The sequence below is a fragment of the Eubalaena glacialis genome, chromosome 8 (genome assembly GCF_028564815.1).
Source record: "Eubalaena glacialis isolate mEubGla1 chromosome 8, mEubGla1.1.hap2.+ XY, whole genome shotgun sequence".
NCBI lineage: Eukaryota > Metazoa > Chordata > Mammalia > Artiodactyla > Balaenidae > Eubalaena > Eubalaena glacialis.
Window position 1 is genome coordinate 26,054,258 of NC_083723.1, and position 25,160 is coordinate 26,079,417.

General features: G+C 34.4%; 1 protein-coding gene across 6 annotated transcripts in view; it reads right to left on the minus strand.

The window, feature by feature from the left end:
- The window catches only part of CACNA2D1 (calcium voltage-gated channel auxiliary subunit alpha2delta 1), a 494,545-nt gene that overhangs the window by 24,053 nt on the left and 445,332 nt on the right, over positions 1-25,160 (minus strand). For 5 of the 6 annotated variants that reach the window (XM_061198476.1, XM_061198475.1, XM_061198478.1 and 2 more), the window contains 10 exons: positions 19,664-19,740; positions 18,359-18,379; positions 17,620-17,680; positions 9,935-10,032; positions 6,989-7,076; positions 5,824-5,886; positions 5,035-5,138; positions 4,045-4,131; positions 1,141-1,208; positions 709-747 (listed from right to left, as the gene is read on the minus strand). In XM_061198476.1, the coding sequence (XP_061054459.1) occupies positions 709-747; positions 1,141-1,208; positions 4,045-4,131; positions 5,035-5,138; positions 5,824-5,886; positions 6,989-7,076; positions 9,935-10,032; positions 17,620-17,680; positions 18,359-18,379; positions 19,664-19,740 (706 nt within the window). The remainder of the gene's footprint in view (positions 1-708; positions 748-1,140; positions 1,209-4,044; positions 4,132-5,034; positions 5,139-5,823; positions 5,887-6,988; positions 7,077-9,934; positions 10,033-17,619; positions 17,681-18,358; positions 18,380-19,663; positions 19,741-25,160) is intronic. The other variant, XM_061198477.1, reaches the window with a different exon arrangement.

A 25,160-nucleotide genomic window follows, 5' to 3' on the forward strand; every position in this document is an offset into this window, starting at 1 on the left:
AATAATTAAAATTACTGGCTTATGATTTCACAAGACTAGGAGCGATAAAATGATATGAAACCCTTGCTTCCTTTGGAAATATACAGACATACATAAGAGGACTGAAAGAAAATAGTGGAATTCATCATTCTTATTTATTATATGAATAATGTATCTAGTATCATTCTTACAGCATCTTCAGCTTGGAACAAAGCAAGTTGACATTTGCTTTTTCAATTTCTCAAACAGAAATGGAAGTAATAGAAGACAATGTAAAATACAATCCCGGCAAGTGAAACTATGTAATACCAAGGTTTAGTTAAAAAAACTTTCTCACCACTATAAACACAGTGTGAAAAATTCACATAAACTGCAAAAGATGAGGGAAGATTGCACTGATAATCAATAAATATGCTTCAGTTAGAAACTCTGGTCAGAAACAAATTTGTATTTATATGTACAAAGGAATCTACCACAATTGAGACTGAAGTGAATACAATCTATATTGATATGGCTTTCTAATGAATATTTTTAAATGCTTCTCATGTTTAAGGTTAGGAATTAAAAGCATATAATTCAAATTCTTATCTATGAATTAGTTCACAATTCCATACAATATTTTTTTAGCATTTGACTAAACCTTCCTGCATCTTTCTTTATCATTAGAGTCTTAGAAAGAGTAACACAAAAAATTGTACTTAAAAATTCCATTTTAAAGAGTTTTCTTACATCACTGTTTCTTTTACAGTCACAAACTGGACCAGCACACTGAAAGACAGAAATACAGTTATCACCTCATATTATCTTTCTAATTGGATTTTAATTATATCATTTTAATTAATACCATATTGTAATTAGAAATTTTATAATAATTCAGTTAGTATAAAAGATTAAATGACAGTCTAGTCAATAGCTTTATCTTTACAAATTAGAAAATATCAGCCAAAGATATTTAAACTAGCATTTTAAATTATAATATTGAAATATTTTTCTTGTATTATTTATTAGTTGACTAAACAAAAAAATCTTTGAAAAAATGGGAATTCATAATTCTGCTTCAATGTAGTAGCAACGAAAATTTATTTTGTCACTGTATAAGACTTTATTTGCTTTCTAAGATCAGTAAATGTAGCATAAGAATGTTTTAAAAAGTTATCTTACCGGATCCCTGATTGATGTTTTGGTGAAATTCTCTATCCAGGAATTTACATCAATTTTAATTCCAACAACTGAAACAATCATGTAAAGAAAAATTGACACATACATTTAAAAAATGTAGCTATAATTCTCAATTATCTTTCCTCTCACATTTAAAAATTCCTGAGCAGGCAAATGTAAGTTTCTTAAGATTAAAAAAAAAAAAAAAAGTTTAATTGCAGATATACATTGAAAAGCTGATTCAAATTCATTTAAAAGGTGGCAAATTTAATTAGCTACAATATAATTTCTGGGGTATGATAATTTAAATAATTTATATTCAATTTAATGCTATTTTATAATGTTTATTACCGATATATATTTCTTGGGGTTTTCATTAAGAAGTAATGCTAATAGCTCTTAAACTGTTATATAAACTTCATATATACACACATTTATTTACTATAACCTGGTCAATTAACTAATAAAGGAGGCTTAAAAAAATGAGTGTCAGGAATGGCTTTATAAATATGAGGTCATTCAAGTGGTGGGTTTTAAGAGGCTTCCCTAACCTGACCAGTGCATGCAGTAAGTGCTTAAGAAATGTTTGCTGAGAATATACAATGGAGAAAAGACAGCCTCTTCAATAAGTGGTGCTGGGAAAACTGGACAGCTACATGTAAAAGAATGAAATTAGAACACTCCCTAACACCATACACAAGAAAAACTCAAAATGGATTAAAGAGCTAAATGTAACGCCAGGCACTATAAAACTCTTAGAGGAAAACATAGGCAGAACACTCCATGACATAAATCACAGCAAGATCCTTTTTGACCCACCTCTTAGAGAAAGGGAAATAAAAACAAAAATAAACAAATGGGACCTAATGAAACTTAAAAGCTTTTGCACAGCAAAGGAAACCATAAACAAGACCAAAAGACAACCCTCAGAATGGGAGAAAATATTTGCAAACGAGGCAACTGACAAAGGATTAATCTCCAAAATATACAAGCAGCTCATGCGGCTCAATATCAAAAAAACAAACAACCCAATCCAAAAATGGGCAGAAGACCTAATGAGACATTTCTCCAAAGAAGATATACAGATTGCCAACAAACACATGAAAGAATGCTCAACTTCACTAATCATTAGAGAAATGCAAATCAAAACTACAATGAGGTATCACCTCACACTGGTCAGAATGGCCATCATCAAAAAATCTACAAACAAGAAATGCTGGAGAGGGTGTGGAGAAAAGGGAACCCTCTTGCAGTGTTGGTGAGAATGTAAATTGATACAGCCACTATGGAGAACAGTATGGAGGTTCCTTAAAAGCTAAAAATAGAACTACCATACGACCCAGCAATCCCACTACTGGGCATATACCCTGAGAAAACCATAATTCAGAAAGAGTCATGTACCACAATGTTCACTGCAGCTCTATATACAATAGCCAGGACATGGAAGCAACCTAAGTGTCCATCGACAGACGAATGGATAAAGAAGATGTGGCACATATATACAATGGAATATTACTCAGCCATAAAAAGAAACGAAATTGAGTTATTTGTAGTGAGGTGGATGGACCTAGAGACTGTCATACGGAGTGAAGTAAGTCAGAAAGAGAAAAACAAATACCATATGCTAACACATATATATGGAATCTAAAAAAAAAAAAAGGTTCTGAAGAACCTAGGCGCAGGACAGGAATAAAGATGCAGATGTAGAGATTAGACTTGAGGACATGGGGAGGGGGAAGGGTAAGCTGGGACGAAGTGAGAGAGTGGCATGGACATATATACACTATCAAATGTAAAATAGATAGCTAGTGGGAAGCTGCCGCATAGCACAGGGAGATCAGCTCGGTGCTTTGTTACCACCTGGAGGGGTGGGAAAAGGAGGGTGGGAGGGAGACGCAAAAGGGAGGAGATATGGGGTTATATGTATACGTATAGCTGATTCACTTTGTTATACAGCAGAAACTAACACACCATTGTAAAGCAATTATACTCCAATAAAGATGTTAAAAATAAATTAAAAAAAAAGAAAGAAATGCTTGCTGAAGTGTGGATAAATGAGTGGATGAGTAGGTAGGTGAGTGGGTAGGTGGCACATGAATGAGTGATTGAGAGAATAAGATTGAATGAGTAAATGAGCAATTGAGAGAATGGAGGAAGGAGTGAATGAGTTGCTGAGTGAATGTATGCAGTTCAACTGCTGGGGGGTGAAATTGCCCTCAAGAGCAGAAAGGAGTTTATCTACCTTCTCAATCTGGCCTAGTTTTTCTAAAATTCAAACAATACTGAATTATGCATTTTTTTTTTTTAGCTTTTACTGCATCTGTTCATTACAGCCCACTTCTAATTCCCACTGATGCTCAGTTTTATGAACTTTTTCATTTGCTTGATTTCTTTTACCAAAAGACTCATTATTCTATATGTTTTATTGTAAGGTTTTTTTTTTAATAGATCCCTACCTAATTCTTTTTAACAGATACATAGTATAGATATGCCACAATTTATCTTTTTCCCCAATGATGGAAACTTAACTTTTCATGTTTAAATTATTACAAATATTCACATCCTTGCCCATATCTACTTTTGTATATTTGAAATGCTTTATAGGATAGACTTCTGAGTGGAATTGCTGGATCAATCCAGCATTTAGAATTTTGATATACAACATGAAACTGACTCCCTGAATTTATGTCAAGAGTGTATAAACATACACACTTCTTTGAAAACTCAACTCTTATTTTATCCCCAATCTCATAGGTAACTAATTGTGTTTCATTTTATTTTTCAAATTTGACTTATATTGGTTGAAGCTTTCTGATAGCCTTCCTGATAAGCACTGCCAGTTGATAATATAAACAGTAGGTCACATTTAATTTTGGTTGTGTGTATGTGTATAATATATGTGCTTACCTGCAGGTTTAAGAAGTTTTCCTTGGATGTATATTTCTACAGCTTTGCTTACCATAATGCCTGATTCATAAGCACCAGGTCCACTTTCTAAAAAAAAAAAAAAAAAGGAAAAATAGACCTATCTAGATAAATCAAATAATATTAAATTTATTTTAATAGGTACAGGTGGATACTGTTTTACTTAAATGTTCTAGCATAAATATGTCATCAAGAAGTGGTCTCCTCTTCCCTTTTCTTCCTTTTTATAGCAGGCTAATTAGAGTGTCCAGGAATTGGTTTGCATTAATTGACTTTGGAATGAGAATTACTCAGCTTGGCTGTATCACTCTCACAATAAAGGATGCACACCAAATCCCTGCTTTATGACACTTACTACGATATTGGGGAGGCTGCTGAAGTAAAGCAGAAAGATTGATCTTAGATTCACAAAACTGCTGTAAAACTGTAAAAGATACATATTCCTGGAAAAAACTGAAATTCTCTGAACTTCAGTTTCCCCATTTGTGAAAATGGTGATGGTAAAACCAACCCCCAGAAAGGCTGAAGGATTAAATTAGAAAGTTTTAGGGAAAGAACCCAATAAAGTATTTTAAAATATAGGCTATTATTAATTTTTATAAATGTTATGCAACTAATACTGATTAAAGAGCAAACTGATTAATTACATTTTAAAAATTCATTAAACATTCTTAAATATATTTGCAGTTTGTGAAATGAGGGATGATCTATATGTGTTTCAATGTATTATGCATGCCTGTAGATATGCTGTCTTTACATTACTGGGTGGCTGATTTCTTGTAGATGCATTTTCTTTCCTCAACTAAATGGATGCTCTGTCCTTCCAATGTCGTGCATATGGTATATGCTTAATGATCACTATTCTGAGCAAATAACATAAAATATATTGTTTGTGTGGGGGGAAGCAGGTAGTAGCAATAATTTATTTTAAAAAAAGGAATTGAGATGGCTGAATTCTAAAGCAATACTTACTGTTAAAGTACGGAGCAGTGAAAACATAGTTATCGTTATCGAGACTTCTTTTATAAAAGCTGTCCTCATATGTTTCTGGGTTTTCTTGCCAATTTTCTCCAGCCCTAAGGAGGAAATGGGTCATCATTTTTATTCTTTAATCTACTCGATAACTTACTTTTCCCTTTGTGGACACCACTGAACTTTACAGATATGTCTGTATCTCAGGTACGTCTAAGGAAGTTAGTGGTAATTGATGGTGTAAATGACATTCACTACTAAGCAACAGATCTGCTTAGAGTTAAACTAAGGAGCAGAAAAAGCTGACGTCTAGTTTTACTCTGCCATTTACTAGCCAGGTAATTATAGAGAAGTCAGTTAATAAGTCAATTAATATTAATAAGCCTACACAGCCCACTTTATGGACTCTTCTGAAGATAAACACAGATAAAATCCATAGAACAGTGAAAATAATGAAGTGCTATGCCAATATTGCCAGTCAACATATTCGTAATAACCATTATGTTCATTTAACCAGGTTAGCTTATGTCTATGAAGAGAGAAATCTCTTTGATAACCTCTTCAATGTTGTAATATATATGACAAGCAAAAACATCATTGAAGAATCATATAATAGCATGTTTGAAAGAAATGGAGTATTTTAATAATTAAGTACTTTAGGTAAATTCCAATTTAACTACTAATAATGATCAGTTTCTCTGAAGATTGGCTTCCTTATACAGTAAGGTACAGATCCTTGGAGAAGTCCTTTGTAATCTAGTAATTTTTACAGATGCTATTTGAACTTACTCTTTGGGATAAACTCTGGTAATCCCACCATCAGTCACAACAAACCGTGCTTTCACTCCCTTGCTGGAACAGAAGACAATAGAAGGAAATTTTCATTCAACTTATTCTTTGTAAGGTATTACTTTAGGTGTTGGTGGTACAAAGAGAAACAGAATGAGTTCCTGAGATAAAGGAAGCCAAAGTAAATGTATCAATAGATGTAAACTATGTTTTAATAAAACATAGTTTTTAGATATTTCTTAAAATATCTAAGAAATAGTTAAAGGGAGGATGCTTAAGGAAGACATTTCATAAGAAATAATGAGATAGCTGCATCCTGAAGATGGAATGGGAGTTAACACAGATAACAGGAAGACATCACATGTAAAGAAAAGAGTACATGTAAGGGAAAGCTAGTGAAGAGCGGTAGTATTTGGTGTAATAAAAGCATAAGGCATGAGGTGAGAAACAACAGGAGGTAAAGTTGCAAGTAAAGCTTCTGAAGAATGGTCAGCTCGTGAGTGATCGTGAAATCCACGCTGGAGAGGCTGCTTCACCTTCACTCTGAAGTTAGGGCTCCATTTTAAAAGTGAGACTCTGGAAAGTATGAGTTACATGGAGAACAGCCTGGGGCCCATGGGCAGAGGAATTGGAAGCCCTAAAGGCGGAGACATCAGCTGCTGTGATTTCTTAGAAATGGAAAACAATTAGAACCCTGAGTATGAAGAAGAGAGGAAAACATTTTTAGAAACAATATTTAGCACTTGGTGGTTGATTGGAAATGGGGCGGAGAAGAGACTGGAAACGAGAACCATCATCAGATTTCTCCATGTCTTGACTGGCTGTAGGGCAGGGCTATTAGAAAGCTAACTGAACATTCACTAGAAGCCCTAATTTACCACCAACACTGAGACACACGCAAGCACATCTATTTAATTTGGTTATTCACACTGTAGTGTATACATGCGTAAAGCTGAGTAATGGTAGATGTTAGTCCTGACACACACCCACAACCGAAAATTCAAGTTGTCAACAACTACAAAATGGTTTTCTTGAGAAACAGTTATTAAAGAAAGATAAATAATAAACTTTAAATTTATGACACCTATTTTCCAAAAATTTCCCCAAGAGAAGCTAAACCGAAATACAGAATGTATATCCTTTATTAATAAGAACAAACACTTACATGTTTTTCTGCTTACTCCAGTAATTTTGGACAAGTTCATTTGTAAAGCCTGCATCCAGCAAGACTCTATTAATCAAGTCCGTATTGCCTAACACGGAAGAAGGAGAGCCTCAATTACACCCACATAGTTTAATTAGGATAGTAATGAAACAAACATTTTCTATTTCCAGATGCAATTTAGAGTGGATAATATTTCTATGAATTTAAAAATGTAACCTTATTAATTTTCTACATTTTTTATATTGTTCCTCTTCCATTTTTCAGGATATGGACAAAATTAGAAGTGGAAAAACCAATTCTAAATGAGGCAAATTATTTTCTAAATGCTATCAAAAGGATAAGGATTCCAAAGTATCATAATTTCACAGACAATTTTATGCCTAAATGTAAAACTATATAATACATATAGGGTTTTCTTTGTTTGTTTTTTTGTTTTCTGTTTTGGGGCCAAGGAACAGAATAACTTATCACAGACCAGCACTGCTCCAAGACCGGCTTTTGGAATCTGTTGGTACTGATGAAAGAGCACAGGCTTCAGGCTGTCACTTCTGGAGTAACTGAAGACAGTATTAGCCCAGGTTTGAAGGTAATGGAGGGAAGAGATGACGAGGACCAAGGGTCAATGAATACACTCTCTTAAACAAAAAATGTTGCCTTCTTCCCTTTCTCTTGGCTCCTCTGCTCTAAGCCCATAAAGCTCTGAAATAACCTACACGTACCGACTGAAACTTCACACTTCTGATTTCATTTTATTCAGATACGGAATATATGGTCTTACTTAATATTGTATTAACACAAGAGTTGGGGGTGGCATAGGCTAGAAAACATTTTAGTTCCTTTTAATTATTTTACCTCAATGTATCTTTCACTCAAGATTAAAGGATCAATTTAATCCATATTTTAGACTTCAATTCATTCTAGGAACTTTTATTACACTATTTTAGAAACAATCACTATAAAAAATAATCCTTTTGGAAAGTGAGTGATATATTTTAATTCTTAAATCCTTTTAATTCTTAAATCCTTTTAGGTAAAACAAAAGAGACCATTATTTTAATCTGTAATATAAATCAATGTTACAAGTAATTTCATAGTTTGATTCATATTTTCATTATGCTCTAAGCCTAAAATCAATCTTGAAATCTGTCTCCTGCAGCTGGTTACATGCAATAAATAGATTATTAGTATTAAGCTTTACCATTTTATACATATACACTTTTCATTTTTACTTTAATTCAAAAATAAAGAAGAATATGAAGAAGACAACCACCCTACAGCATTCACATTTAGGTAGGTTAATAAATTAACTTAAACAGTAGGTGAGAATTGTAATTTTATTGATGGATTAAGTACTTTTATAAACCAAAGTTAAACTTGACTGTACCTCTTTTAAAAAAAACCATTTAGGTCAGTTACATTTCAGTCACTGATATCTACTTTTAGAGTTGGTTTTACAGAATATTGATAACATGAGGTAAAGTATGATTGAGAAAAATCTATAACACTGTCAGAGGAAAATAGAGATTATTTCATAGCTATTAACTCTTTTATAATAAAACATCTAATAAGTTCTCAATTTTTTATATAATCATCTCAAACATTTCCCATAGAATTATAGGGGAGGCAGAAAACAGTTAATTGAAATGAAGGAAGAGACTGAAGAACAGAAATAACACTATGGATATTAGCGCTATTTTACTAAAAGTATTTTGTTTAAACATTTATACTTCTCTGAGACGAGACATCCAAGTAAAGGAGTATTCAATAATCTTATTATTTCAGTTCTCTGTTGGAAATAAATAATAACACTGTAAAGGTTCTGCTCAGAATGAACTCACACGGAGCAGAAAGTTTTGAAATCACGCGTGTTCAGGCATGATCAATGCAGACTTCACCCACCCATGACAGGTTTCCAGAGCGGCTCTTTCGAGCAACTGGCTAACTCGTCTTCGAGGTGCTCAGTAGTTATTTCTTACGAGATAAATATAAGCTTGAGAGACAGCTTTAAGAAGGGATTTTCTTTTTTTATAACTGAGGAAATGCTTTGTTTAACCCTTCCTGATAGCAGGAGAAATAACTTTTAAGAAGAAAAAAAGAGAGAAGGACGAGGGAGAGGAGAAGGGAGAAGATGCAAGAAGGAGAAAGAGAACAAACAAGTCATTTATGTGCACTTTTATCTGCAAGTTATATTTACTAAGGTAATTTTTGCCAGGCAGTTGGTTTTTCTCTCTTATTTCCTAAGTATACTGCCTTTTCTCCTGATAGTACTTTTTAATAAATAGGGTAATTTTAGGAAGAAAAAACAGTTAAGAGTTTTAAATGTTTTAAGAGCCCAGAATCCATAAATCTCTATGAGGTTTCAGAGTATAAATGATGCAAATTTCTCTGAAAGACAAATAAAACTGTTAAAAACTAACTACTAAAATTTATCCATTCTAACTTGATTTACTTCATAAAATGGGAAATTATAGATGCGTATTTTTTAAGATTAAAGTTGACTGTGATCAAGATAAAACCCCACTGTTATGTCTCTATTTGTTGTTTTTATGCTATCCATGTTAAAACTCATTATATAAATTGGAGGATATAAATAACTTGATTAAAATGTGTTTTCCTCTGCATAGAGGAAAGAACAATGCAATAAAGAACCTTCAAAAGATCATTCCAAATTAAATTTCCCAAATTTGAGAGGGACAAGGTAAGCATATACTATTTACATCTAACCATTTGCAAGTATTGAGTACCTGGCTTTGAACATTGAATTTTACTTAACAACAGAATGAAAATTCTGTAATATATAAAAAAATTAAGGGTCAAATTGTTACCATTAAAACTTCAAAAAGTAAATAAATAAACCAGCATACCAACAAACTAAACTGAACCACGATTTGACTACTTTGGATATAACCACAGTGAAGCAATTATTGCAAATTAATGCATACTTACATGATGGGTTGTTTGGAGTTTTTCTATCGATAAGCTCATTAAAATTTAAAAGAAATTCGGTGTTATTATCTGATATTTTAAGATCATTGCAGTAATCTCTGAAAAAAATATTTTAGGATATTAGGCGTTAAAATCACAACTTTACAAAAATGTACACAGTAAGCATAGGTAGTGAAAACACTTAATTTTTAAACGTTTTACTATCTGCGTGACTTTGCAAGCTGTTGAATTCTGGTTATCTCCATTTCCTCATCCCTATAATGGAATAATACTTTAACATCAAGTGGTCAGGATAATATATTATATACTAATATATATTAACCATTTGAACTCTGGACAGAAGGTGCCCAATAAGTGTTGGCTTCTGTTACTCCTACTGTACTATTGTCATTTTATGCTGTAGGTTAGCAATTTACATATAGAAATTAAGACTGAGAAATTTAAAGATAACTATTTATCAAATATCTACAATAAACCCATTATGTTAACGTTTTTTTGAGAAATTACTATTTAAAAAAATAGAGTAAAATAAAGTGGCATTGATTTAGCTATTTGCACATATCTGTAATTACTGACTTAAGAGAAGACAATAATGTCTCTGCATTCAGCTGACTGCAAGATTGTTTTGGCACATGAAAAAAGTAAGTGCTCACACAGATCATCAGTTGGAAAGGAGAATTATTTTAATAATCTTTTCAGATAATTGTGGGTGTTCTTTTTTTTTGAGTAACACACTAAAACTTGATTATTTGCAATTTCTTGATTCGTAATTTTGATATGGAATCTGAAACAATACCAATGAACATTTTGTACTCTGTTATATTAAAATTCAATGCACCATCTTACATTTTGAATGAATCTTTTACCCATCATGATTTTTATCACATCATAAATTGGTTATTTGGAAGATATGAATAATGCAGATGTTCCAAACGGTAACATATTATACAATAATGAAAATTCACATTCATTAATAACATCACTGATCTCATCAGATAAGTCTGTAACTATTGGGAAGCTGTCATGCTTACAGTAATGAATATGTAACTTTCCTAAAATTCTAACTTTTGTTTGAAGTTCAGGTTTTGTCATTGGGAACAAATACTTTCAGTTGTTTTCTTCAAAGTAAAAGGCTCACTTGATTTTTGAGAAAATGTCTGCCAAACACCCAAGTCTGAATAACCACAGTTTCTCTGTCATTCATTCTTTCTAGTAAAGTCTCATGGAAAATCTAGTCTCTAGTAAAATCTCATGGGAAAAAAGCAAGAAGCTCCTATTTTAGCTCTCAATTCACACAATTTTTGGAGATAGGCAAGTTACTCTGGTATGCAGTAAAACTTCCATTTTTTTTTTTTTTTTTTTTTTTACACAGAGTATTAAAAGACATATACTCACGGGTAAACCTCAATAAAATTAATAATTCTTACTGCTTTAATCAAGGATATTTTAAAGTGACACTGGCTTTTTCCCCAATGTGGGTGCCTGGCAATGAAAATTACAGTGGCTACCAGTAGTCTTCAGTACCATTGTCTTGATTCCTGATAAGGTATCAGCTCACCATTGCTTTTGTACTGTCACTGCAAATGTCAATATGATGAAAAACACAAATGCCATTTAACATTGTTAGGAAAATAGCTTTGTCCTTGCAGATTCTCTGAAAGAGACTTTGGAACCCACAGCGTTCTATACTTTGAGAACTGCTGTCCTAAGTGTTTTGGAAATTAAGAATAAATGTAAGGCAACATAAATATTATAAGAAGATTGCAATTATAATAACTAGGTTAATACAACTAACAGACTGGATAATCAAATATTCAAGACAAAAATGCAATCAAAAAGTAAATATTTTCAGATGCAAGGCCATTATCTAAATACAAAGCTGCAGAGAGGAATAGAATGTCAGAACATCAAAAACAAGACTTCTCGGTTCATGGAAAATTTTCGTTTAGAGACAAGGTTTAAAAAGTTTTCATAATACCCATTAAATTATTGACAGAGCTAAAGCTGACTTCTTCCCACAATGCTATGCTTTTTTGGAAATAACACTAGCCTGGAAGTCAAAAGGCCAATACATTGAACTAGGATCGCACAGAATTAGAAGCTGATGGGAAGGTTTTAAAAGGATTAAATAGAATGTTTTAGAAGGACTAAATGAAATAATTATTAATAAAATCATTAATAAAACATGGAATTTAAAAATTCCATGTTATCTAGAAGGCATTTCTAAAATTATCTTTTAATCATTTAATCCTAAAAATAACTTTATCAGAAGGTAATTTAATATTTCAATAGTGAGGAAACTGAGATTCAAAGATGTAAAAAGATTTACCCAAAGGCACCTAACTAGCAAGTGGTCAAGCCCTGAGGGGAAGCCAAGTCTTCAGATCCCTAATTAGTGTTTTAACATAACCTACACTGTGCTTTGAACTTTCAGTCTGTGAGCTTTTATAGTCACAAAGCTTCAGGCCAAAAGCAGCTTTGACCTCTACCAATAGAAGGCTGTCAGTGTTGTGAGCAGTTAGTTTAGACAATGTCATCATGTTTTGTTTTGTTTTTGTTTTGATCCTTGCTGGCTCGGTTGTGCCCAACTTTGAAGGAGTCTAAAGATATTATTGACCTTTTGATGTATCGTAATGGCAAAAGCAGTGAAAGTGCTGAAACTACCATTAAGGAGAGTTGTTGAATTAGGATGTGAGCAGAAGTGAAAGAATTTAAACAACTGCGACGTGAGAAAACACAACGCTGAATGTTGTGTCAGGGGAATGAGTTCTCCTGCAATAAGAATGAGCCGGGACAACAGAAAGTCACCCACCAGGCAGAGCAGCGTGCCTGTGCACTAGGTAGTAAGTAGCAAGAGCCTGACTGAAATATTTGGGATGCGAATGTACGTCTAGACAGACAGCATCAACATCGGTTGCCTGTTAGCCTAATGATTGTTCAGCATAGGCCTGGGAGCTTGACAACTGGAGATAATCAGCGTTTCTTAAGATCTCTCCCAAAGGAACCACCCCAGGAAAGTGCATGACAGGCAATAACTGTGGTTAGCACAACTGCTGAGTTCCCTCAGGACGTGTGGGATAGACTTTGCTGATAAACTTTCTATGAGGCGCTGTTTTTCTAAAAGAGATCAATTTTACACATATTGATCATTACTTTTCTGAGGAATTTTTTTTTTTTTTCCCCCTAAAAAAGATTAAAGTAGCAAGGTGGAGAAACCTCTGCATGGCTTTAAAGGAACAAATTCAATTTCGATTTGCTGAAAATACCTTCAGGGCCTCAAAGCTATATAATCTTTTTTGATCACTTTGTGTTTCTAACCAAAATGGGATTTGTAACTTAAATGGCTGTAAACTAAAAGATGTTTGGTATTAGAAATTTGGCAAATTATTTATTTCTAGAATACTGAAAGTCAGTTTGTTCTCATTCTATTCCACGAACTTACATAGGTCATACATCTCAAATTAGCATTGAATTACTGGTGATCACATACTTTTCTTTCTTATTCTAACTTATCTTTGAAGTGCTTTCTCATTTCTGATTATCCAAGAAAGATAGAAAAATTAATCCATGTTGTAGACTTTCATCCCTATGACTGTAATTCTCTTAAAGATAGGAATAATGCTCCACACATCTGTATTCTCCATGCTTTCCTTTCCAGTAGTTTTCAAAATTTAAGGAAATTGCAAAAACCGAGTACTAATTAGGATCAAAGAGTTTAATTATTTAAGAATTAACAAAAATGGTTCTACCTTTAAAATTCATGAGCTTTCTTCAAATTATTTTAAAATAACTGCTTTTTAACATCCTTTATTATTATTATTATTATTATTATTATTATTATTATTATTATTGGCCACACCACATGCCTTGCGGGATCTTAGTTCCCCAACCAGGGATTGAACCCCGGGCCCATGGTAGTGCGCCAAGTCCTAACCACTGGACCGCCAGGAAATTCCCACAACATCCTTTATTAAATAACTATCCCTCCTCCTCTGACCTCTTACTATGACCATCAATAATAATAACTAATATTTATTTAGAGCTTATGTTATACCAAGAGCTATGCTAAATATCCTGCATGCAATATTATCTCACTTAAAGCTTATAAAAACTGTACGAGGTAGGTATTATTGTTAGCACCATTTTGCAAGTAAAGAAACTAAGATGCAGAGAATCTGAGTAACACAGCTATGACCATGAAAATCTGGCAAACAGATCCTGAAAGTCTTTCTCTAGAGTTTGCTTCACTGTTTCCCATTAATAACAGTGACAAAAACATATGCCGGATGTTCTATACTACATAAATGTCTCCCTTTTCTCACCAATTTTTTCTTTATCCCAATTTTCTATCAGTTTACTTTCCACAAATCTTTGAATACACATCCAATGCTCACGTTTCCAGGAAATGTTCCCTACAAAAATATTTTACTCAGCTGTACTGGACATTCTTTTGAGATTCCCTAACTAAGTATTTGCATATTCAGTGTAGATATTTATACCTTAGAGTAGCAAGGAAACGGATTCAAATCCTGTATTATTTAACATCTCTAAAACTGTTTCCGAATCTGTGAAATAGGATAATATATAACACTAATTTATTACAGAGCTCTTTTGAGGGGTAAATATAATCAAATCATACATGTAAATCATACATGTAAAAGGCTTAAGACATGTTAACTGGGGTGAACACTCATTGTTTCTCCCACAAGCTACAACATTTCTTCCCTTCTCTGCTATTTGCTCCTTCCCCGAACACACAGGTGAATTCCAGTCTTCCAGCCAGTCAGTCATATTGATATTGAACGTGACAGGCCACAGAAACGATCCATATGCTAATGCTTGCTGAACTATAACAAAATCCATTGTCTGTGAATTGGGAATTGAGATTGAGAGATATACTTATCTTCTCTGGGAATTCCTGGACGTTTACCATGCTCGGAGGGAGGGTCTCATCGACACAGGGCACCCAGTATCTCAACCTCTTCTCACCCCTGTGCTACATTAATATTCTGCTTCCCAGCTAAACCTAGTTTTAGCAGTGGCCCAAAGTTACTTGTATCAAAAAACTGCTAGTAAGATTGCAGGTATTATAATTAATAATATGATTTTTAAAATACTTTTCATACATTTATAGATTCTCAGTCATCAAATATTTATGAGGCCCCCACTGTGTGCCAGTCAGTGGATTTGATATTGAGTACTGAATGGTAAGTCAAATAGATGCCATCATGTCTCTGTTGGGGAAAATAAAATGAAATGTGGCCAGTACTCTAGTATGGGAAATACAGGATTCTATGAAGCAGTCAGCAAGGATGTCTAACCCAGTGAAGATGGGAAAGAAATTCCCAGATCAAGGAGCTTTGAAGTTGGAGTCTGGGAAGGACTGGAGGTGTGTGTGTTCAATCCAAAATAGAAAAGAAAATTAGTGGATGAAAAGCAGTAAGGAGGAAAAAACAGTGCATTTTAGGAAATAAGAAAAGTTTAGTGCGGCTAGACTTTAAAGCAGAGGTTGGCAGACTGTTTCTTAAAGGGCAAGAGAGTAAATGATTCAGGCTCTATGGGCTAAAAGGTCTAGGCCACAACCCCTCAGCTCTGCTTTTGTAGTGAAAGCAGCCACAGGCAATACATCAACAAATGCCTGTGGCTGCGTTCTAATAAAACTTTACATATAAAGTTTTATACGTAAAACTGCAGGCTGTAGTTTGTCAGCCCCTGATTTAGAGTATAGGGGACCACACGGGTAAACTGGGACCTAGTGACAGAACATTTGAAAGCTATCCTATACAGTATCGTTTATCATGAGGATAATACTAAGCCACTGGTTAGTATTTAACAGATGAGAAACATAATGTTATTGAAAGTTTAGAAACTCCCTCTGCTTACAGAAAGGAGACAGAAATTGGAAGCAAAGGAGAAATACTGGAGGCAGGGAGATCAATTAGGAGGCAGCCTTAGTAGTTTAAGTGAGGAAGGCACTAGTCTGAACTAGAACAAAGGCAGCAGAGTTTGACAGACATACTTGATACTCATAAGATAAATTCTATGTGGCAAGACTTGTTGATCGACCAGAAGTTACATATAAAGGAAAGTGAGCAAAGACATCTGTCAGGTTTCAAGACTGGGTATTTGGGGAGGACAGTATTTTTGTCACTGAGGCAACACAGAAGGAAGAGTTTTCCAAAGAGGACAAATGTTCAGGAGTTCATGAATTTGAAGCACCTTGAAGAGAGATTCCTATTAGGCTCCATAAACATGAAGTCTCATATTAAAATATGTAGGGTAGGCATAAAGTCTGGAAATAGATATACTGTTTGATCTTATATTATAATGTAAGGTCAATAAACCACATAGTATGTCTATTTTGTTTCTAGATGTTATCAACATCCTGTAGATTGGGGAGCCATCACCCCAAACTGTAGACACGGAATAGTGGGCGTCTGTGGTATGTCTGTAGACTCAAAATAGGAAGAGAGCCCAGGCCAGCAGCTTCATATGAGTGATGTGCACAAGAAGGGAAGCTCATGAAAGAGACTGAATATGCAGCCAGGGAGGGAGGAAGAAAACCAGAAAAGCATGTCATTAAGCAAGAGGAGGCAGAATGTCAAAGGGTGGGATCAGCGGTGTCCAAGACTGAAGGCAATTCAAGCAGGAAAACTGCTAGAGGCAGAGTCACTCACAAAGCCAGAAATATGCTTTGTTAACAGAGACTTCTCAAAAAGTTATATATATTCCCTACTTTCAATAAGAACCAAAAATTCAGATAGTCTTATGCAGAAATAAAAAGAAAGAATAACTGAGACCAATTTTTAGGAGCCTTCTTAGAGCAATTTCTTTAAGAAGGAAAAATTGTGAGAATTGGATACTACAAGCTTCTGAATCTATTTTATTCAGTAGCCTAGGGTAATAGGAATTCTGTTGATTTGTATTATTACATGTGTCTGATGGAGAGTGGGAGTCAAAAACTAAGGAAAGAAATAGAAATAAAGAATAATCTTGGATTCTTGAATGGAGTTTCAAATAATTACAAGAAAATAGAGGTAGAGATGAAGATGTATATTAGAGCTAGGGAAGGGGGATTATAAGCGAGAGAAGTAAAATTGGTTAGGAGGAAAAAGAATGCTAATCTTAGAAATTATGTGAGAAAATCTCACTATATAAAAATATATTTTCCCAAAAACTTGTGTTAAAAAAATCAATGATGTTAAGCCATTCTATGAGGCATACACATTCTTGTGTATATATATACATATATGTATATATCTGTACATATCTATGCATATCTATCTCAGTGTGTGTGTGTGTGTGTGTGTGTGTGTGTGTGTGTGTGTGGAGAGAGAGAGAGAGAAAGTGAGAGTTTGTATGTGTATACATAGTCACAAATGCAAATTCACAACTCTTCATTTTTGTTGGATACACTGTTGGTTCCAACAAAAACAAAACCTCCATCTGTCCTATTCAACGCTGTATCCCCAAGTCAGCATATTCTTTAGCACACAGCAGCTGCTAAGTACCTGAATGAGTAAATGGATGAAAGAACAGCATTCTCTTTCAGTTTTAAAGTTATTGTTTCCTTTGGTTCCATAATTTGGCATGGCATAATCCAGAGCAGTCTTGACCCCAGCTCAGACCTGTTCTTGAAGGCCTACATATCCACAATGACCTATAAAAAAGAAAACAAAACCTACCTTGGTGCTATGAATGTATAGCCAGATTCTTCAAAATTATCCGGCTTCAGTGTTTCTGAATCTGCAAAGATAATGTTATAGGGTTAGACAAACAATGCGGAATATGCACCCTGAGATTTGATGTCAATAGGAAGGCATTCGAAAAATAACTTTACACGGAAAAATAAAAGTAGACTATTTCCATCCTAAACTGAAACACATGAATGAATATAAAGATCCCCAATACTTTACAGTAATAAAATCAATTTTAATTTCATAACATGGATTACAACAGTTATATCAAAGACAATGTTAGGTCTATAATTTTCCCATTTACTAACTAACCCTACTATAACTAAGATATCCTTTAAAAAGTGACTTTTGTCAATGTTACACCAGACGTATTTATTTAAAATGCCAAATATTTTACCAATATTATGATAAAGAAAATGTTTTTAATAAACCCATTAATGTCTTTAGTGAATTAATAGCATTCTTCATATTAGTATGAATTAGTAAGTGGAAGGATAAAAACACACAAGTATTTAAGTTTAAGGAAAAAACCAGAAAGTGAAATAGGTTACATATATAAACACAAGCATATTCTTTCCCCCTTTTTTGCCGCTAAGGTCTCAGTGATCATGGAGGAAAATCTAGCAAATGAGAAGCACAGAGGATAGTATCCAATAGGAATGGAAATATCAGTGGAAATGTCAAGTGTACTAAACAAAAAGAAATTGAGCAACAAGAAAATACTTGCCCTTCATTCTGCCCTTTTTTGCTGTGAAAATCCATCAGAAAGAGAAAGCAGGGAAACAAAAAAAAAAGAGGGTAAAAGCAAAGGGGGGTCACAAACAATATTTTATTCAATGACTTTCTTGAATAAAAATATTGTGCATAGATCAAAGGTTTATTTATGTACAGCTGTAGTCTGGAAGAAAAGACACATATTTTTGAAGACTGGAAAATATGTCCTGTCAATTACTACTAGAGCACCCTCTCTGTACTGTGGTTATTTCAAGGGTCTGTTTTGCAAAGTGGCTAACGCAAGTGCAATACCAATGATGCTAGCCTATAAACAGAAGCATTTACCCATCATCAAAGACCCACTAGGCACCCCCTCATTTATCAAGTGAAGAACTAGCTCATGCAAAGTTGGTGGTTGTTAAAAGACCATCATATCTATCTATCAAGTGAAAGCGGAAACATAAAGGTCTAAATTACCACAATGTACAATGAGAACCAGGACTGTGGACAGCAAAAAAGAACTGACAGAGAAAGGAAAGAAACTGTAGTTCATGTACAATCAGAGGTAAAAGGTATATTCATATATATATGCATATATATATTTTACTTTATCGTAACAGACAAAATTTAGGCGGTTAGGAATAATTGAGTGATATGCAAAGGATATGATGGTCATTTTACTTTACTAAAGCTAGTCACCCAAAACAAAATAAAGATTAATAATGACTTGAAGTATGCACTAGTGTTAATAATTACTCCACATTCCAAATGACGCTTAAAAAAAAAAAACCAAACTGATCCATTTGAGTTACTGAAGACATTAATTTGGATAATTAGAAGAAAGTTAATTGCCAAACCAAAGCCAAAGACCAGTGCAATTTAATTTATTCCAACAAAGTCGACGATGTCGAGCATAATATCATTCTTGCCAAATGCAAAAAAAAAGAAAAGAAAAGCTTTACTACTACCAGCAGAGTGCCGTGAGTAGAGACTATGTGAAACATTTTGTGCCAGCTAGCAGACCCTTAAAACAATAGCAACAGAGGACACAGCACTGCAATGATTCTATGAGCACAAAGCAAGGCAGGGGAGGGTGGCAGGGACTGCCAGTGAGACTGGAGTACCTGCTCATATTCTATCCATGTAGAATACTTCTTGTTCCTTGCATGTTTGGAATGGGTTAGAATCATTGCTGTTGATTTGGTAATAACACCCACTAAAATGTATAAGCCTTGGGTATTCCAAAGTCTAGACGTAGTTAAACCTCTGGTACTAGGAGATAACAAACAGACCCTGAAGTCGCTTTCACAGTACTTACATCTGGCCTGAGTTATTGTCTCTTCTATTTTGGCTTTTATATAGTAAAAACTGTAGGTTGGTAATACCAAGGCCAAACTGCAATAGAAACAAGAGAAGCATAAACACAAACAAACAAACAAAAATGAAACATAACTTAAAAAAAAAAAGACACATCAAGTTCATGGAAAATCCAAAGATCTTCCTCACGGGAAGGAAAAGACATATTACTTTGACAGGAAAATGCTTTCAGCAAATAGGGTACTTAATTTGGTCTTGCCATCCAGTTCTCTACATCGTAGAGAATCAGAAGAGACACATGGAAAATAAGCTACAAAATGCGCCCACAAATCAGCTGAAGAAGAAATGTCATGGATACTGTATTTCCAGAAAACTATATTAAAATACTTTGTGGACAAAAATAGAAGAATACTAGGGCTACGTTTAAGCAAAGTAATTATATCATGCCAATTGGCTATCTCCTCCCTAATGAATTATACCTAATGCTACAGTGCTTGCTAGCAAATGTACACTACTAAAAATTACAAATGAAAGAAGTATTATTATCATTGCTAATTACACAATGCATAAAATCATCTGAAATAGTCTGTTTTGAGGGGTTAAATACCTAATATTGTACAACTCTTTTCTAGGCAATTTCCCCCACGTCTTTTGGAAGGGAAATTCACATTCCTTTATAGCACTTGCTCATCCCATTGGTTCTTACCCAACAGTGTAACTGTATTTATTTCAAATTCATTAACTGTGGATATCCCATATCATTTGGTAGATTGCTGTTAGGTACAATAGGAAAAACATCTTGACTTTAATAGTTTACAAGAGCCATGGGCTACTCTAGTCCCATGGTACACGTACACACTGGAGGAAAGCTCCAGTGCAAATCTTAAGCCAAATTCTGAACATTTTAGACGCAGGGACTGTCAAACAAGCCTGTCATCCAACCCTGTCTTAATATGACTGTACAAACTAAAAAGCTGACAGGCAGGTAACTGCACTCATTTTGAAGCTGACAATTAATAAAACACACAAAATGTTGGAATTGTTAAAAGATATCAGAATATTATGCACTCTCCCGTAACAACGGCATGTGTGTAATTCTTCTACTCTCACAATGGCTGATACACATGTGCAGAACATAACTAATTATTCCATATCCATACTTACAGTTGCAAATGGCCTCTGCTATCCTTTGAATACAGAAGGAAACTAACGAACTAATGCCAAAAATGAGGTTATCTTTAAGATTCCCAATGCAACTATTATTAAAAAACGACGCTTGATTCATGTGACCAATTGAGTTATTCAGCATTCATTTTTACAATTTAACCCCAAATTTAGCAATGCACAGAAAAATGTGTGCATTTCTAGGCTTCTGAGTATTTCTAGGCATTTGCAGAAGATCTTCTTTTAAATCACTCAAGCCTCATGTTTCCCAGGCTTTGGGGATGGATGTCCAAAGTGTAATCCTGTTACACATTTTTTATTAGCAATATAGAACAGGACAAAATATAAAATTCCAGGTTTTTCTTCTTATGAATATATGCTAAAAATTCACTCTATGAAGAGGAAAAATGCAAGGGCTTATTTGCTACAATTTAATTATGCAGTCAAGAGAGCAAAATAAGTGGATGCTTGTTACCTCCAATTCCCAAACCTTTCTCCATCATTAAGTAATTCATAGACTTTCCTTATGGGAAAAGGTCAGAGAAATAAAATGTTATGTAGATTTAATGAAAATCTCCACATTCGTTTTAAAGGTAACTTCCTTTAAGGGGAGGCAGAGATTAAAATTAAAATAAGCAGTGCAATTAGTCTGAAAGCAAGATGACCTTTCATGATTCACTTGCCATTTATAAAATGTAGAGCAGAATTAGTGAGCATTTGAAGACTGTCTCCCACAAATGCCTCTCAAGGGAAATTAGGACGTTTTTATTGCCCTATCAGCATTTATAGCTAAGAGAAACTTCAAATTAAGACCGATAACATTACATCATGTGGCTGCTACAGTGTCACACTGTAAGCTTGGGTTACATCTCATGTACCATAAAAAATAGTGTGGAAACCCATGAGGAACACAATAGATGTTTTAAAACTGACATATCGAATATACATTTTATTGGCCTGCAAGTCTCAGGTTACTATTAATAGCTATACTTTATTTTATAGAAAAATATGGTTACACATAATTTAATGATTTTTTTCTTCAGGCAACAGTTATTTCTTCAACCTATAGCAGATAAGATCTTCAATCAACATTCTGAGTCAAGGATGCTGCCATATGCAGTGTTTGCTGTCTCTCTCCTTATAAAACCAACAAATCAAGTCTGCTTTATTTTCTCCCAGGGATAAAAGTCTAATAAAGCCAGTGGCCACCAGATGGATGGTACAGCCCATGCAATATTTTTGTGACTCCCATAAACATGGTTAACTTAGTTAAATGGAATGTAACACACTTTTCAACTCATTTATATCACCATAAAAATCAAACTCTTCATTAAAAAAAAGAGAACATTCTGTTAAAATAACTACTATATTTCAAAATATGTTATATCAAGTTATATCAAGGCTTAAGGAGACAGAAATCACTAAGTGAAATTTGATACCTAATTCATTAAATAAAAACACTGCCATTTTTTTCCTTCAATTTAGATGTAATATGTTGTTCTAGCTTGTTATTTGTGGATTTATTTGTACGGAGATTCAGGGGAGTACTTACAATGGAAATAGACTTAATCTGGCTCTAAGTTGTAGATTTGTGAAGAGAATGTGTGAAGAAAACATGCAAAGGTGGTGAAGTTAGGGCTTGTTCAGAGAACAGTGGTTTGTATGGGTAGTGCAGTGCAGTGGGGGAAACGACAGGGCAGACAGGTTAGGCTAGAAATGTGTGATGTGAATTTCAGACTTGGAATCCAAACTTGGATAAAAATGGGAAGAGACTAAAGTTTTGTGAACAAGGAGAGACGTACTCAGAACTGGAGAAAAGAACATTAATCTGGCCACCTGTATTACAACTTGGTGTGTGAGGGAAAGGGGATGAATGCAGTAGACATTTGTGAGACTATTAAAAACATATTTAAGAAAGGTATAGTAAGAATTTAAGATTCCCCCAGAGTATAATTATGACTGCAGTAGGACCAACCATCAGACTCACTCACTATCAGGGTCAAAAAGAAATGGTTTTTCTAACTTAGAATTTGTTTGTCTAAGAAACAAAGGCAGAGAGCACTTTCCCACACGTGCATCCAACATTTCCTTTTATCATGAAATCATCGCTAACGAGACAGGGCTCCCAGATTTCCTGTTGGCCGTCACACCTTTTGACAAGTTTATCCAAAAAAATGAAAGGTGGCAATAACCGTGGAAACGGAAAGAAAAATAATTACTGATGTATGTACATAAAGATTGTATATGCGTAAAGAGATGCCTAATAGAAATGAGAGAGAGAAATCAAGAGACACAAGTAAAATAAACATTCATTCTGGTGTTATTCAATAGGTTCAAAATTATGTCAAAAACTGAAAAACTGGAGAAAGACTGGCAGGTGGCGTCTCATGACATTGGTAACCGTGTGCCCCTCTTCTAGACCTAGTCTGCATGCCATCCTAGCAACCCACTACAGCTCTAGGGGAATCCCCAGCACTCTAGGCTCCCCTGAAAAGTTATGTGTATGTTCTGGGGCAGAGTGGGGAGGAGTGTTGTTTCGTTTTATTAGGAAAAGAACAGTTGAGTCCACCACAGCCTATTAAGTAGGCTACATATTAACTGTATATTAATATGTAGTTAAAGAGGCCCTCATATTTGAGTATTGCAATGGAAGTTTGGAAACTATTATTTGGATTTGACAGAATGAGACAAATTGAAAATCTAAATATTTAACTGTGTAAATATTTACAGAATGTCTACTCTGTGCCACTGACTTATGAGCTGAGGATTCAAAAATAAATGAAGCAGGCAACAATCTTAGAATCTCAGAGTCTAACAGTCTTAGAACGTTGCCCTCTTAGAACTTAATACTGAAGGAAGACAAACAATAAACAGTAGAAATAAATTTCTTTATATATGCTTCATATATATGTGTGTGTACGTGCATATACACATATATAATATCAAATGATAATGAGGCACTTTACACTTTAGGTAGGATTATTGGGGAAGGCCTTATTGAGGCGACAAAAAAGTAAGTGAAGGTGTGAAGATGGAGTAAGCATGTGAATACCTGGGGAAAATTCATCCTAGGCAGAAATAACTTCAGGTGCAAAGGTCCTGAGGCAGAATGGTCCCGGGTTTATGAGGACTAGCAAGGAGGATAGTGTAGCTCTAAGATGAAGGTGGTTCAGTGGAGAATCTGAGAAGGTAACTTCAGAGAACTGATGGTAAATGAGGTCAGATGCTGTAAGTCCTCTAATGGTCATGACAAACTTCGGATTTTATAGAGATTAAGATAGCAAATTATTGGAGAATTTTGAGTAGAGAAATGAAACAATATAACTCAAGTATTAATAATATCACTCTTGTTATTGTGTTGTGAATAGAAATAGAGATAGGAGATGGAGATATAGATGCAAGTCGTTATGTGGTAGAAGGTCTCTTCTGATCGCTTCCTATTTCACTGAGAAAAACAGAAGTAAAGACATCACCTGAGAGAAAAATGGATGGGAAAGAGATGGGTTTGAGCAGTGAAGAGAGGCTATCAAAAGTCATCTAGAAGCATCCTAAATTTACTGGACTATTGAGATCAGCAGGCACTACTGAAGTACACTTAAGGTTATAGGTCCTGAACTTTAGATGTCATCAGTCAAGCAATATTTTATTTCTCCCATTTGTAGCTGTGTGGGTGCAGTGTGGTGTTGGTAATAATTTAATTTAACCAGGATTGGGATTGGTCAACCTACTGTTTGCCAAACGTGAGTATGACGCAGGGAGTTGATGGTGTGTGTAATAGAGTGAACGTAGTAAGACCCAAAGAATTTATGCTGAATAAAGAGGGGTACAAGGACATGAGGAAGGCAAGGACAGTGAAAAGGTCGAAGGGGTTGATGGATTTCAGGTCTCAATTGAGTCAAAGGATTGTTACAGTTGGACTATTAGAAGGAGGGGTTGGAAAGCTAAAATGTATTACTCTGAGAGTTGGATAAAAAAAACTCAAGATTATGAAGGACTTGCAGTCTTAATGTCACAGTTGTAAAACATGACCTTGGAGTAGGTAGCTAAGGTAGGGGAATGACAAGATCATCAGAGGGGAGGAGATTTAAAAAAAAAAAAAGAGAGTCCAGGCACCAGAAAAATCATCTAAGTCACTGGTATTTAAAGTGTGTCAAGGGACCTGGCCCACTTGCAAACTATCTATTACCAGCTCATGATTAATTAAGCATAGAAATTGAGAGTAAGCATTTAGAAATTTTTATAGCAATTTGACACACGAATTTCATGTCTATGAAATGTAATAAACATTTTTTTTCCACTTGAGTTTTCATCTCTTTTAAAGTTCATTTTAGTAA